General features: G+C 43.8%; 1 protein-coding gene across 1 annotated transcript in view; it reads left to right on the top strand.

Annotated features, from left to right (window-relative positions):
• RBM38 (RNA binding motif protein 38) overlaps positions 1-13819 on the top strand; it is a 36062-nt gene extending 22243 nt beyond the window's left edge. The window contains exon 4 of the mRNA XM_033914086.1: positions 11179-13819. Coding sequence (XP_033769977.1) covers positions 11179-11491 — 313 coding nt within the window. The 3' untranslated portion in view covers positions 11492-13819. The remainder of the gene's footprint in view (positions 1-11178) is intronic.
• Positions 13820-16660: the final 2841 nt, after the last annotated feature.

The following is a 16660-nucleotide window of genomic DNA, read 5'->3' as shown; positions in this document are numbered from 1 at the left end:
TTTTTTCCTTTGTTTTGTAATTTGTGACTCACCTTATAGCTTCAAAGGTCATATCAGGTGACCAAAGTCCTATCTATGAAATCTAATGTTTATCTTCAGCAGCTCATTAGCCCTATGTTAGGGCTTATGAGCTGGTCTTTATTAAATGTGCTGTTGTGTTTTTGTGCTCCATTGCTGTTTAATATACAAATAGCCCTGTTGCAGTAATTAATGTGCTTTAATGCATGTTAAAACAAGAAAGGATACTTAGAGCTGATGTACAAAGGTTTAAAAAGTCTAATCTTTATTAGGAAAGATGTAATGTAGCATTCCAAACAAATGTCCTTGTGTGAGTATATGGGACTCAACACGGTCCATGTTTCGGAAAACACTCCTTTGTCAGAGGTCCACAATGTAGAGGTGCATCAATGAAGAGAACCTGAATAATACAACTGTCCTTAAAGGACAGACGACATTATTATTCAGGTTCTCTACGTTGATGTACATCTACATTGTGGACCCCTGATGAAGGAGTGTTTTCCGAAACACAGACTGTATTGGGTCCTGTATACTCGCACAAAGAGCATAATTTGAGGTTGAGGGGGTGGTAGACTCGAGAGTAATGTTCGGAAATTCTTTACGGAGAGGGTGGTTGCCTGGAATTCACTCCCGAGGGAGGTGGTGGAGAGTTCAAACAAGCATGGGATGAACACAGAGGATTTATAATTAGAAAATAATAGATATTCAATGGCTGGGGTGGTTTAGATGGGCTGGCGTGAGCTTTGACAAACTCTAGTAGATAAAACCTAAGCACACTACCGAACAGGCCTCTGGGTTTCGGACCCAAAAATATCTAAGAAAAAGGACAATTAAGTTAAATCATTAATTTAGAGTGTACAGTTGGGCAGACTGGATGGACCATTTGTGTCTATCTGCTGTCGTTTACTTTGCAAAATTTGTTTGGAATGCTTCATTGCATCTTTCCTACCAAAGATTACTTTTAAACCCTTGTACATCAGCTCTGCAGTTTACTTTCTTTTCTGCTGCAGTTGGCTGGATTGTTTTGTTTCTGGTTGTGTTAATGCATTCTTGTGCAGTAGCACCTTCAAATGAACCTAGCCATTATCTGTAACGGTGCTTGTATGTCCCTATATGGTGTATAAAGAATTGCTGTGTGGCAAGGAAAAGTCAACGTGCATGTTATCAAATTATGATATAGTTTTAAACGTACTCAGTTCCTTTCTTTGTGCAGAAGCTTGGAACCTCTGAGCAAGTGTTATGTGCTTTGGAATTTTTCAGTCCTACAGCAGTAGATTCTAAAATAATGTATGGCAACATCTGCTTCTGCCTGGTAGGATTCAAGCAGAGCCTGCCCTACCGTTGAGCAACTCAGCATGGGAAAATAAGGCCCTTGCAATGAATATCTGTCTGGATATTAGTGCTGCCCGATTCATGATTTGAATCGGTTCACCGATTCACTTCGGGTGAATCAATTCGAATCGATTTTAAAAACCCCAAAAATTGGCTTCCCGATTCGTCCTGACCCTCGCCCCCTAAAGCAGGAGCGGCAGCGCTGCTCTTGCTGGCCGGCCGCTGCCGTACCTGCTTTAGAGGGGAGGAGGGAGAGTTAGTCAGGAAGTGCTGCTGTGCTGGCCTCCAGCTGCCCCCCTCTCTTGCGTCCGGTTTTCAGCCTGGCCTCCCCTGAGGACTGCATTCCTCCCTCCCTTCTCCCCCCCCCCCTGTCCGGGAAGGCCTCCATGTTCCCCCTGGCCTCTCCACACCGTTTACCTCATAGCTGCAGTCTGCAGCGAAGATCGCGGTTACAGAGTCTTTGTAAACTTGCTTTGAGCTGTTTCCTCTGCTGCGGTCCCACCCCTCCTTTGACGTCAAGAGGCAGGATCGCGAGGAAACAGCTCAAAAGCAAGTTTTACAAAGACGCTGCAACCACGATCTTCACTGCAGACTGCAGCTATGAGGTAAACGGTGCGGGGAAACCAAAGGGAACACAGAGGCCTTCCCGGGGGGAGGGGAGGGGAATGCAGTCCTCGGGGGAGGCCAGGCGGAAAACCGGACGCCAGAGAGGGGGGCAGCCGGAGACCAGCACACAGCACTTCCTGACTGACTCTCCCTCCTCCCCTCTAAAGCAGAGGGAGGGGGGGGGGGCGCAGGCCTATCAGAAGACAACCAGAACCTGAGACCAACAAGATTTGAATAATGACCAGACCAGACAACAAAAGGTAGAAAAACTAAATTTTATTTTCCATTTTCTGATTACAATATGCCAGATTTGAAACGTGTATCCTGCCAGAGCTGGTGTTAGACCGGAAATGTGAGCTAGGATTTGAGAGAGGAAGTCTTGTTTACACCACAGCGCTAGTGTGGTTAGGAGAAGACAAAGTGGGTGAAGAGGCTATAAAATAAACCCACCAGGATGTTTGAAAAAAACATCCAATTGGGCAGGAAAATTGAATCGAAAAACCAATTCAATAGGCTAAATTGAATCGAATCAATTTTTTCCTGAATCGGGCAGCACTACTGGATATAGCTTCACATCCCCTATTGGAGGATTCTTTGACATTCCTCACCCTTTATCCAGACCTCATACGATACAAAGGGGCTCTTGTACTGTGGTAGTTTTTGCATTTTACTGTGTGGCATGTGCAAAGCCTGGGAGCAGAATGCACTGTATTTTCCAAAGAAGGCAGACTTTTATGCTGTCACTGTATGTGTGCCTTCAGTAGACACAATCTGCACAGGTATGTAAAGCAGCCCTGTCCCTTAAACGTGCAAGACTGTAGATGCCTAACTTGGTTCCTAAGGAAACTCTCCCCCTCGCCCCACCCCCACTTCACACTTAGGTGGAGTCGACTATTATCTAACCATTCATCCACTTGATAGACTCTTGGATCTGTATGTTACTTCCAGACCACTCAATCTCTTTCTGCAATGCCCTCCATTTGGCAAATATTTTATGGCAGAACCCGAAAAACAATTACAGGGGTAGCCCCAACGGTATGGAACGCGTTGCTACTTATTAGTGCTGCCCGATTCAGGAAAAAAATTGATTCGATTCAGCCTACTGAATTGGTTTTTCGATTCTGTTTTCCTGCCCAATTGGGGTTTTTTGTTTGTTTTTCAAACAACCACACTGGTACTGTGGTGTAAACAAGACTTTTCCTCTCTCTTAAATCCTAGCTCGCGTTTCCTGTCTAACACCAGCTCTGGCGGATATACGTTTCAAATCTGGCATATTGTAATCAGAAAATGGAAAATTTAGCTTTTCTACCTTTTTGTTGTCTGGTCATTTTTCAAATCTTGTTGGTCCCAGGCTCTGGTTTTCTTCTGATAACTTGCTTGCCAGGGTCTCGTTCTTTTTCCATTTTATAACCATCCATCCATCTGCCATCTCTGTCCTCCCCTTCCATTTCCCTTCCCTCCCCCGGAGGTCTACCATTTTTCTTTTTTCTTTTTTTTTTTCATCTCAATCCACAGATTCACCTTTTCTCAACTACCCTTTCATCCATCTCTCCTTCCTCACCACCCCAGGGTCCACCATCTCTTCCTTTCTTTTCCCAACTACCCTCCTATCCAGTATCTCTCTCCCCCCTCCACAACATTCCTTGTGTCCCAACTTCTCTCCCTTTCTGTTCCTTCCCTCCCTAAATACCATTGTCCATCTCTCTTCCTCTCCTATTTTCAGACCCATTATTTCTTCCCCCCCCCAAGTCCAGCACATCTCTTTGAACCCCCCCTCCCCTCACTCTGTACTTTTACACCAGGGCCCCCCTCCACAGGTCTGTCCCCCCTTTGAAGGCGTGCATCCCCCCTGAAAACCTGCCTGCCTGTCCCCCTCTTTGAATATCTGCACCCCCCGAAGGCCGGCCTGCCTATCTTCTCTGAAGGCCTGTACCCCCCTTTCTCCCGGAAAGCCACACCCCCTCCAGAAGTCCTGCATGTTTCCCCTAGCCGCCTGGAATCAATCTTCCTAACTTCAGCAGCCTGCAATAAGATCGCTGGTGCTAGCAATCTTTGCAAGCTGTACAGCTAGCGCCAGCGATCTTATTGCAGGCTGCTGAAGTTAGGAAGATTGATTCCAGGAGGCCAGTGGGGAAGACGGACAACACAGCAGCGGGAGGCCAGCGGGTAAGCCACTTTCCAACTGACCTCCCCACTCGCCCTCTAAAGCAGGAGCAGCAGGCCAGCCGCTCCTGCTTTAGAGGGCAAGTGGGGAGGGTCAGTCAAAATTGGGAGGCTTTTTTTTTTTTTTTTTTTGTCAGGGTAAATCGATTAGAATCGTGAATTGGGCAGCACTACTACTTATGCTGAGGCAAGAATCTAATTCCTCTAAATACAAATCATAAGTGTGATGGTAATTGGGGATTTTAACTACCCCGGGATAGACTGGAGTATTGGAAACTCCAACTGTGCGAGGGAAGCAGAATTCCTAGAGGCTGTGAGGGACTGCTTCATGGAACAACTTGTCAAGGAATCAACGCGAGGGGATGCCACACTCGATCTAATCTTCAACGGGCTAGGGGGACTTGCAAAGGAAGTGGAAGTAGTAGGACCACTAGGAAACAGCGATCACAACATGATCCGGAACAAATTAGAAGTAGGAACACCAAAAGTGAAGAGAACCACAGCGACAACGCACAACTTCAAGAAAGGGAACTACAATGCTATGAGAGCAATGGTGAGAAAAACTCAAAAACAGCTCAAAAAGGATGGAGACCATAGAGGAAGCCTGGTCCCTATTCAAGGACACGGTGCAAGAAGCACAAAACCTGTATATCCCCAGGTTTAGGAAAGGGTGCAAAAAAAATCGAACAAAAGACCCAGTATGGATAACAAAGGAAGTGAAGAAAGCGATAGGTGACAAGAAAAAATCGTTCCGGAACTGGAAAAAGGACCAAACCGGGGAGAACTGGAAGGAACACAAAAACACCAAAAGGAATGTCACCGAGTGGTTAGGAAAGCGAAGAGAGGCTGGCTGGGGAAGCAAGAAACTTCAAAACGTTCTTCAGATACATTAAAGGGAAGCAACCGGTGAGGGAGGAAGTAGGACCGTTGGATGATGGAGACAGAAAGGGAGTGGTAAAGGAGGAAAAAGAGGTAGCTGACAGGTTAAACAAGTTCTTCTCGTCAGTCTTCACGAGCGAGGACACAATCCAATGTACCAGAACCCGAAGAGATAAGTGGAAATCAAGAAGAAAAACTGTCTCTAATAGAGGTAAGCCATGAGGATGTCCTCAAGCAGATAAATAGATTGAAGAGTGACAAATCACCAGGCCTGGACGGAATCCACCCAAGGGTATTAAAAGAACTAAAACGAAATAACCTATCTTTGAAGACTGGGGAGATCCCAGAGGACTGGAGAATAGCAAATGTCACATCTATCTTCAAAAAGGGATCAAGGGGTGACCCGGGGAACTACAGGCCGGTAAGCTTGACTTCAGTTCTGGGCAAGATGGTAGAAGCACTGATAAAAGACAGCATCTGTGAGCGCATAGAAAAAAATGGACAACTGAAAGCGAGCTAGCATGGCTTCTGCAAGGGAAGATCGTGCCAAACAAACTTACTGCACTTCTTTGAAAGGATAAACAGCCAGATGGACAAAGGGGAACCCATAGACATCATTTATCTCGACTTCCAAAAAGCCTTTGACCAGGTACCTCATGAGCGGCTACTTAGGAAGCTGTGGAACCACGGGGTGGAAAGGGACATACAGATGGCCAAGGGTTGGAGTGAAGGGACACTACTCGGACTGAGGAGGGTCACGAGCGGTGTTCGCAGGGGTCGGTGCTCGGACTGCTGCTGTTCAATATATTTATAAATGACCTGGAAACGGGGATGAAGTGTGAAGTTATAAAATTTGCGGACAACACCAAACTCTGAAGTAGGGTTAGAACCACAGAAGAATGTGAAGACCTACAAAGAGACCTAAACAAACTGGAGGAGTGGGCAAATAAATAGCAAATGAACTTTAATATAGAGAAATGCAAGGTCATGCATATAGGGAAGAATCCAGTGTTCAGCTACAAAATGGGGGGATCAGTGCTAGGGGAAAGTAACCTTGAAAAAGACTTGGGTGTGCTGGTGGATACAACAATGAAATTGGCACAATGTGCAGCAGCCTCAAAGAAAACAAACAGAATGTTGGGTATTATTAAGAAGGGTATTACAACCAAGAAGAAGGAAGTCGTCATGCTGCTGTATCGCGCGATGGTGCGCCCGCATCTGGAGTACTGCGTCCAATTTTGGACACCGAACCTCAAGAAGGACATGGCGATACTTGAGAGGGTTCAGAGAAGAGCGATGAAAATGATAAAAGGTATGGAAAACCTTTCATACGCAGACAGGTTAGAAAAGCTGGGGCTCTTCTCCCTGGAAAAGCGGAGACTCGGAGGAGACATGAAAGAGACTTTCAAGATCATGAAAGGCATAGAGAAGATAGGAAGGGACAGATTCTTCAGCCTATTGGGAACCACAAGAACAAGGGGGCACTCAGGGAAATTGAAAGGGGACAGGTTTAGAACCAATGCTAGGAAATTATTTTTTACTCAGAGGGTGGTGGACACCTGGAATGCGCTTCCGGAGGTTGTGATAGGACAGAGTACACTACCGGGTTTCAAAGAAGGATTGGATAAATTCCTGAAGGACACGGAGATTGAGGGATACAGATAGAGGTAGAGATAGGTTACGGAAGGGTATAGGTCAGGGATCTCAAAGTCCCTCCTTGAGGGCCGTAATCTAGTCGGGTTTTCAGGATTTCCCCAATGAATATGCTTGATCTATGTGCATGCACTGCTTTCAATGCATATTCATTAGGGAAATCCTGAAAACCCGAAAGGGTATAGGTCAGGGATCTCAAAGTCCCTCCTTGAGGGCCGTAATCTAGTCGGGTTTTCAGGATTTCCCCAATGAATATGCTTGATCTATGTGCATGCACTGCTTTCAATGCATATTCATTAGGGAAATCCTGAAAACCCGAAAGGGTATAGGTCAGGGATCTCAAAGTCCCTCCTTGAGGGCCGTAATCTAGTCGGGTTTTCAGGATTTCCCCAATGAATATGCTTGATCTATGTGCATGCACTGCTTTCAATGCATATTCATTAGGGAAATCCTGAAAACCCGACTGGATTGCGGCCCTCAAGGAGGGACTTTGAGACCCCTGGTATAGATAGAATGATAAGGGGGAATTAAAGGGTTTAGTCAAGGATCACCTTACAGGTCATGGTCCTGATGGGCCGCCGAGGGAGCGGACTGCTGGGCGCGATGGACTTCTGGTCTGACCCAGCGGAGGCAACTTCTTATGTTCTTATGATGCTTAAAACTTTTCTCTTTAAAGACGCATATGAGACCTAGAACCAGAGCAAGACATAAAATTCGTAGTATGTCCTTTTTTGTTTCCTTCCCCACCACTTTGTCTAACGATGTATTCCTATATGTAATACCCCCTTTTAATTTTTACCGTTGTAAGATGTAAACCGCTTAGGTATGTAATGTGGTATTGCGCACTAAAACTTCAAACTTGAAAACAGCTGTGGTGCATGGTAGTGCTGCTCGATTCGCTGTTTTGAATCAATTCACTTTGGTAAATTGATGTTTTCCCCAGAATTCAGACTCACTGATTAAGTGAACAGCCCCACCCTCCTCGGTGATGCTGGCATACCTCCAGGGCCACCTAAAACAGTGGCAGTGGACAGCTAGTAGATGCAGGCTTTGAACAAGAGCCTTCCCTCTGCTGCATCACTAATGATGTGGCAGAGGGAAGCCTTGGTGAGGCAGGCCGCAAACAAGCCTTCAGAGCCTGCGTCTGCTAGCCCTGCACTGCCACTGCTGGATTAGGGGGCAGATCTCGTGGTGGGGGGGGGGGATTGGTTGGAGACAGGATGGGAGTATAACACAGGAGAGAAGGCGCATGTGGGGAAAGAGAAATATTTCACGTGATGATGGAGGGGAGGAAGGGAGAGATGCTGCAAGGAGGGAAATAGTTTTGATCCAGGGCACAAAGGCAAGGAGAGATATGGTAGACAGTGGGAAGGAAAGGTGCAGAGATGAAAGATGGATGGTGAGCAGAGAAAAAAACATCAAATGGGCAGAAGACAAGCAGGCACCAGAGCCTGGGACCAACCATGATTTGAATAATAAAATGACAGCACAAGGTAGAATTTATTATTTTTTTTCTATTTTGTGATTTATAATACGTCAGATTTGAAATTTCTTGCCTTAGCTGGTGTTAGGGCCTAGCTCACACTAAAACAGAGAGGAAAAGTCTTTCTCTTGTTTTGTTTACACCACAGTGCTAGCTTGGGGGGGAGAGGGTAAAGGGTTAGTGGAGAGACGACAAAATAAAACTGCCAGAATGTTTTGAAAATAAAAAAAAAATGCACCCAATTAGGGCAGGAAATCAAATTGGAAAAATCTATTCAAGAGGCTAAATCGAATTAAACTCCCCCCCCCTCTGAATCGGACAGCACTAGGGCACGGAGGGGCAACTGTAGCCCTTTACCAGTCTAGCTTTTAATCTGTTTGGGCATTCTGACATGGGCTACTATTCCATGCTTGTGTTCTGATGGTGTCTACTTTTTTCGGTTCATAGACAACCCCGCGAAAGACAAAGGCGCGCGCCGACAACTGAGCGCAAGACGGAGGTGCGCGCCGAAGAAAATTACAGTTTTTAGGGGCTCCGAAGGGGGGTTTTGTTGGGGAGCCACCCAGTTGATTTAATAGAGATCGCGCCGGCGTTGTGGGGGGTTGTAACCCTCCACATTTTACTGTAAACTTAAAGTTTTCAGTAAAATGTGGGGGGTTACAAACCCCCCTACAACACGGCGCGATCTCTATTAAGTAAAGTGGGGGGGTTCCCCCACGCCTTCCCTCCCCCCCCCCCCTGTCGGAGCCCTAAAAACAGTAATTTTCTGCGGCACGCAGCTCCGTGCTGCGCTCAATTGTCTGCGCGCACCTTTGTCCCGGCACGCTTTTGACCTGACACCCTTTTTTCTTTGGTGTATGAAAGGTTACTAAATAGCAGTTGGTAATACTTGCACTGAACAGACATTTTACTTTTGTGGTTCTTGCTCTTGCTCCCATCCCCCCTAACATTGATCTCTTAGCAGGTAATAAATTTAAATGCTTATATCACTTGAGAATAATAGGGAGAGCTACCAGCAAGCGATTCTCTCTAAATCAATGGTTCATGTGTCACTGGAACTGAGGGAAAATCACCTGTGAACAATGCTGATTTAATTATTCATGGTCCTGTTAGAATTCCTGCTTGACCATTTCAAGATTTTAGTTTAAATAGCTGTCTCTAGAGTGTGTTTCTAATCTATCACTTCAGCACAGAGAATTCTCCAATGCTGAAGGAGAGAGATGTGAAATTTACCATACCGGAGATCGAGGCTGACCAAATTTCCGTTTTGGATTTGGTACAGAAACAACCCAAAATCTGAATCTAGGTTTTGGCTGAAAGTGAAACAGAGCTTCACCCCCCCCCCCCCCAATGCCTTCCCTGACCACCTCTAGGCCCTCTCATATGAAGCCTCTTCAGGGGCAGAAATGAGCCCCCTGCCCTTGCTGTTGGTCAGTAGAAATGGTTCATGAAACTACCACAGGAGCTACTGGCAGCCATTTTGAAATTGGAATTAGAATAGACAGTAGCAAGTCTACTGGACCACTGGAGAGGTCATGTGGACCTTTGGGGGGGGACACTTTTTTTAATATGGGTCCCGGTCCAATATTCTGCTGGGATCTGTGTGGGATGGGCGGGTAAATTTAGAACAGCTTTTGAGCTGTCTTGGATTCACCTGATTAGCTTGTATGGGCCTTGGCTGAATATTGTAGGCATCCATCTAAGTCCAGGCTCTTCCCCCAACACTGCCTCCTAGTCCTCGCTGACAGGCCCACTGCTTTAGGGGTAAGGGCTTACTGGTTAGTGCAGTGGGCTAAGCCTAGGGAGCTGGATTTTATTCAAACTTTAACCCTACATTGCTCCAGGAACAAAAACACACTTGCATTGTAAGCCCACTACAGACAGAGTACCTGCATCTAATGAGTATAGTGCTGTCTTAATAGTGTGATTAGAAATGATTAGTACCAATTTTCTGGCAATGGATGGTCTGGCACTTCTTTAGTCTGGACAGAATTTAAGAGCGAAAACTTCAAATTTCCATGCCTACCAGACCAGTTACTGGGCAGCCCCCAAAGATGGTGTTGAATATAAGACCATGCTCATATGGATTATTTACACTGCAGAGAATACAGAGGACATTTTTATTGGTCTTCCAAGCTGTTTAAATAAAGCCTTTGAGGGATGAGTGGGGAGGACTTCGGGACCTGTACTGCAGTTATAAAGGCAATCACTATTGGTTTGGCAATATGGTTAGTCTGGCAAGGCTTTGGAAGCAGTGGTGCTGGAAAATAAGTGGTATAGCTGTAGTGGTAATTCCTGGCAGTCATTATGACTGGAACTGGTTCATGTGCAGGAGCAAGTGGGAATGTCTTGTGCTCACGGCTCACCAATAACAAGGTAGGCCCAGGAGGGGGTTGCAGCCAGTAGGTTTGAGGGCTTGTAAAGGGAGCTGTTGCTGGTGGGCAGGCAGGCGGGCTCAGGAAAGGGGCTTTATTGGTCAGGTATTGGGGCACTTTCTGGCTTCTTCCAAAACCAAGTGGCCAACCTCTTGTTGCGGATTTCAGTTTTGGCAGAAAATAAAGATCGCTTCAGTTAGGCTGTACTGGAGACCTCTCCCTATTCCATCAGAGGCTGCAGGTAGATACATCATGAAAAAAGGCTTTAGCACAACAGCTCCTTGGTCTCTTTACTAAATAGCTGGGGGTGTTGGCAGGGCAGCTGCTAGGAAATATTACTCAAGGTAAAGTAAACACAATTTCTGTTTTGCAACAAGCACTGAGGTGAATATTGCCAAAAGGCACTGGTGTAGAAACATTCATTTCTGTTGTGAATTTTTGAAGTCCAGCACTGTAAACCTTTTTTCTTTTCCACTTTTTAATGGCACATAATTAAGGTGGGTTTTTTTATTAACTAATTGGGGGCTTTTCCTAGCTTCTAGCATTGTTGTCGTCTTTGAAAGATGGGAGTGGGGGGGGGGGACATTGAACAGCATCAGTGCTACTAATCCAAATTTTAATTAACACATTTTTGAGATCTAAAGTGCTTTTGTGTGCTCTTTTCCACAGGCTTTCTCCTCAGTACATCTACCCCCAAGCTCTTGTTCAGCCGAGTGTCGTCATACCTACTCCTATCCAGTCCATTACGTCTCCATATATAGACTACAGCACAGCTGCTCAGGCCTACAGCCAGTATACCACAGCTGCCTATGAGCAATACCCCTATGCAGCTTCCCCTGCGCCAGGTTTTGTAGGCTACAGCTATGCCAGCGCTCTTCAGCAACCCCTCACTGCTGCTGCAGCCACCACCAATCCTGCTTCAGCCTCCACCGCTTTCATTCAATACCAACCCCAGCAGCTGCAACCGGATCGCATGCAGTAATGGGACCACACTAGTACCACCTTGGACAGCCTTTGATCTTGGGAAGGATACAAATTCCAAAGCTACTGTGTTAAAAATGAACAGACCTGTTAAATGCCTAAAAATTAAAGCTATTTATACTATTTTAAGGGCAAACTTCAGCCCTTAAGTTGAACTACAGTCATGCCAAGAACTTTTTAAAGGCTGCAGACCAATATCTGTCTTGAAGATGACTTAAATGACAAAATCCTTTATTTTATTTTATTTTTCCTTAAGGAGAAAATACCTTTCCTTGCACACGATACCTGCTTCAGATTTCCTTTTAGTCTTTTTTTTAATTTTTATTTTCCAGTCTGTGGCAAAAATATATTTGAGATACTCGAACATTTTTAAATTTTTTTGTTGTAAAAAAAAAAAAAATTTGTATACGCAGATGCCTTACAGAAATACCTATTTTTGACTATTTATTGCGATCTATATATATATATATTTTTTTTTTTTTTTTTTTAGTCACATGAGCCGTGAATTGCAAAATGGGAGATTAGTAAGTATCTACCTTGTTTAATTCTCATTTTACCAGATTGTAAGTAGGGAAAATATCTGAGGAATTGCTCAAACCATTTCAGTATGCAAAAACAAAAGGGAGTGTTTGATATAAAAGCAATAGTCGCTGCACTGTAATATTATTCTAACTGTTAATCTGTTTAGAGGATCGCAAATTTAATTATTTTTTAAAATGTAAAAAGCAAAAATCCTTACTTATTGTATTCTTTGACGGATCCTTATTGCTGCAACCTTGAGAAATTTTCAGTATTTATGTAAAGGTAAATAGGGTACTGTCTTGTTTGGATCAGGAAGTGATCAAAAGGTACAATGGATCTTTGAACAAAGAGTCTTTTTATACTTTAAAGACTGAATACTTTGACAGACTAAGTTAAATATACCTAAGATTTTTAAGCAAAATAGCAATAAACTGTATGAAAGCAGCTATCACTGGGCAGACGTAGTCGGAGCGTTGTAGCCTCTGTTTTTATGGTATTCACAAAATGCACAGGAAGTATGTAGGAATAACCCTGTAATGTGTTGCTGCTAAACTTTTTTTTTTTTTTTTTTTTGTGAGTGAAATGGGAAGATTAGAATTGTGAAGTCTTCATCCCTTATCTGGCTCCACTTGGAAGACTGCTGGTGGGGGAAATCTATTTTACTTGATAGGATCTCTCTGGCAGATTGTCTTTGATTTTACCGCTATTTGTGAAGAAATCTACTGCTAGAGTTAAGTGTTTCCATTATTAAAACATATTGAGCCATAGCCGATCTAGGGTGGTTTAAAAAACTAAAAATGGCACCGGCTAGAACGCTGCTTAGTACCTGTGTAAGGCGCATAACTTAGCCGTAGGTATTTAGCACCAGTTTCAGGCACCCATTTAGGCCAGCTAAGTCGTGCGCACATGGAGCGTATTCTGTAAGTGCATATAAATTTTTTTTTTGGGGAACGCCCTAATCCATCTGTGGCCATGCCCCCTTTTCAAATTCATGCACTGCAACTGGCTCATATCTTTCTATAGAACCGCACTTTCGGAGTTGTACACATAACCTCAATTGATGCTAATTGGGGACTAATTAAGAGTTAATTGCCAATTAGGCCATTAATCAAGTTGGGTGCATACATCGACTGCACACATTGATGTACGGGCACGATTTTAGAAGCCATACACAGAATTTGAGGTATCATGAATAACAGGTCTCGGATAAATGAGATCTGAGAGAAAATAGGTCATGTTGGTGGCATTTAGTAACCCTAGTTATTCTGAAGGGTTTAAGAACCAACAGTAAAATGTTTGGGTCTTCCCCCCCCCCCCCTAGTATTTCTGCTCTGTCAGGCATGGTTTTTGAATACTGCTCAGGGTTGCAATTCCTTTTTTCTAAAGCTGAAAATTCATTGTCCCGACACTAAAATTCATTTAATTGGAATTACAGCATTTTTCAGCTCCACTGAAACAGTAAGTGCGCTATTTTTGTTTACGAGTGAAGCCATTCAAACGTCTTGACAGGCAGATGTTTTTGTCTCCCCCCCCCCCCCCTTCCCCAGCTCAGACACGCTTGTGGTAACCTGTCCCATGCGACAGGCACAGACTGGTGCTGTACTGCCCTGTAGCAGGGTTATTGTATGACATGGGGACCCTTTTGGGGTTCAAGCCATGATTTGTTTTTGTCTCCATACCTTCCCCCGCCATGTTCATGGCTTCTTCTTTAGCAATTTGGTTCCCCTCTTGACTTAGAGCAACCAATAATTTTATTTTTTTTTTATATATAAGGCAAGATTTTAAAATAAAGATGACCATTTTAAAATTACAATTCCTGTTTTCATTTACTTGCGCAAAAAAACAAACCTAAGGTTGTCAATAACTTTTAGAAAAATCAACAACAATTTGGCAATCGATATGGAGAGTGAAAAATCTCACCATATACATCCTGCTACAACGAGGTTTATACCATGCAATATGGGAATGCAAATCACAAACTTAGAAATTTGTAAATTTATAGGGAACAGACCTCGGTACTGGGGAACTAAGAATTCTATAAGATCCCTAGACTGATGACTCATGAGTCTGCTCTGTACATTGTAATGTCTGCCTTTTTAATGAAAGTTATAAGTGAAAAATCACCATCCCAAAACTAGTAAAACCCATATATACATGGTATTTCCTCTTTGAACAGGAAAAAATGTCTTCAGTTTTCTTTGTCATTACAGTATATATAATTAACTGATATCAGCACAATGAAAAATATATCAGCAACTTATCTGCGTTGTATGCCATGAGCAAGCCAGGTTGGTGGCTTACCTTCTCAAATCAAATTTGTGGGGAAGAATATTTAATGCAATGGGCCTCTGCCATATCCACCCAGTCAGCTTTTTTTTAGGATGCCTGCAGCAGATTTATATGCTACTTCCAGCTTATGCATATTGTGGGGATCCTGAAACCTCAATTGGCTGGATGTGGCCTGAGAGCAAATTCTGAACGGCTTTCATTCTGTCTGTCTAAGGCAGGGGTGTCCAATGTCGGTCCTCGAGGGCCGCAGTCCAGTCGGGTTTTCAGGATTTCCCCAATGAATATGCATGAGATCTATGTGCATGCACTGCTTTCAATGCATATTCATTGGGGAAATCCTGAAAACCCGACTGGATTGCGGCCCTCGAGGACAGACATTGGACACCCCTGGTCTAAGGCTTACTCTAACTGCTTCCCTGTTTCCACTGGCCTTGGGGCAATGCCTCTGCTGTGTTATCACTCGATATGAGAGAAAACAAGGGTGTTGGTTGCTTCTCATAGTCCAGGGCTTCTGTCACAAAAACCCAACCTGAAACAGTAATATGTCATTGAAATGAGATAATGTGCCACCCAGTGTGGGGAAATTTTAATTTGCCTTAAAGACCTAGAAGCAGGAGGAGGCAAGCGGATCAAATAACTTCTGTACCCCAAGGACACATGGTTCCTTTTTGCTAAGCTGGGTGATGACTTTTTTTTTTTTTTAATTCTTTATTCATTTTCAAAATTACATTAAGTGTTAAATATATTCATTCACAGTAACAATAAATACATCACTTACAAACAATCATTGATACATTTCATAAATTCTTATCCCTTTCCCATCCTTCCCACCCATATATTCCATTATCATATAAAACATATAATAAAATTCCCCCCTCCCTCCACCTTAAGTTGATAAATATAAGGGGAACAATTTCAAATTAATCTTTACAAAACTTTGTTAATGGTTTCCACACATCCTGAAAACTTCTTAAAATATCCCTGTTGTACTGCAATAAACCTTTCCATTTTATAGATATGGCATAAAGAATTCCACCACAAGTTGTAATTTAATCTCCTCCAATCCTTCCAATTATATGTAATTTGCTTAATGGCAACACCAGTCATTATGAGTAGTAATTTATTATTATTTGCAGAAATCTGACTTTTTGTTCTCATTTCCATACCAAATATCACAGTGATGATGACATCTTGTAGTAGAATATGAGGTACCCACTGCTTGTTGGCTTAATCCAGGCCCTCTTGCCTCTGTTTTCTTTAGATTATGCGTGTTCTCTCTCCTTGCTAAACAACCAAATTATCTTAATAGGCTATGATGAAGACCTGGACAAAAAAAACCTCTCTGCTGTTGAAATTTGATTTTAACTGATCTAGTGCACAGATAAATTTATACAAAGGAACTAAACCTTGCCTAGGAGGGGTTTTATAATTGCAACGCATGGTGTTTGAGGATGGAGTTGGGGTTTTGTCTTTTTAATTGCATTTATCAAGATGTTTTAATATGATTCTCCCCTACCACATAAAAAAGGTTCTTCTTGACAGCCTTCCCTACTCTTCAGCCTTGCATTATCTACTAGGAATTGAGTGCCTGCTGCACTTCTTCCCTTTTTAGACAGGAATTTTTATTTTTTTTGCTGAAGATGGAGAAATCCTAGTTTAAGCCCTGCAGCCAGGCTCAGATCTGTTCATTGGGCCTTTTTTCTACCAGTACACCTGCTGCCACCACAATTCACCATGGTACCAGCTTTGAAATTCCCCCAGCCCCTCCCCTTGTTCTTCATTGTGGAAGCTGGCAAGAGGGATATATCCACACCCTCTTGCCAGCAGGCCTGCATCTTCAAAATGGCAGGCTTGCCCCTGCTGGGTGTGTTCTGGGGTGCACTGGGGAGGGGGCCTAAGGCCCTTTTTTGCCTAGGTACTTAAGGCCCCTCCCATAACAGAGGCTTAAGATATCCAGGCTACTTAGGGCCTTAAGCCACCTTCCTGGAGCATCCTAGTGAGGGGCCCTGTCCTCAAGGTTTCATCGGCATTTCTTTCCTTCCCCCCATGTCTTCTGCATATTTCTCCTTATTCCCCAAGCTATGGTGTCCAGCATTTCTCTTATTTCCTTTCTTCAGCATTTTTCTTTTTCTCTCCCCTGCCCAGCATTTTTCTTTCTCTCCCCCCCTTCCCCCCCCCCCCCCATGGTATCCAACATTTTTTTTCTTATCTTCCTTTCCTGTGCCTTTTCAGCATTTTCTCCCCAGCTTTAGCATCTCTCTTCTTCCTCCCAGGCTAAGCACTGATTTCTTACTCTCTCTCCCAGCACCAACTCTGCAATGTGCTCAACCCATGTGGTGTTGACCAGCTGTGCATGCTC

Source organism: Geotrypetes seraphini, chromosome 11 (genome assembly GCF_902459505.1).
Source record: "Geotrypetes seraphini chromosome 11, aGeoSer1.1, whole genome shotgun sequence".
Classification (NCBI taxonomy): domain Eukaryota; kingdom Metazoa; phylum Chordata; class Amphibia; order Gymnophiona; family Dermophiidae; genus Geotrypetes; species Geotrypetes seraphini.
Note: the sequence above shows the minus strand (reverse complement) of the source record. Positions and strands in the feature narration are given on the sequence as shown.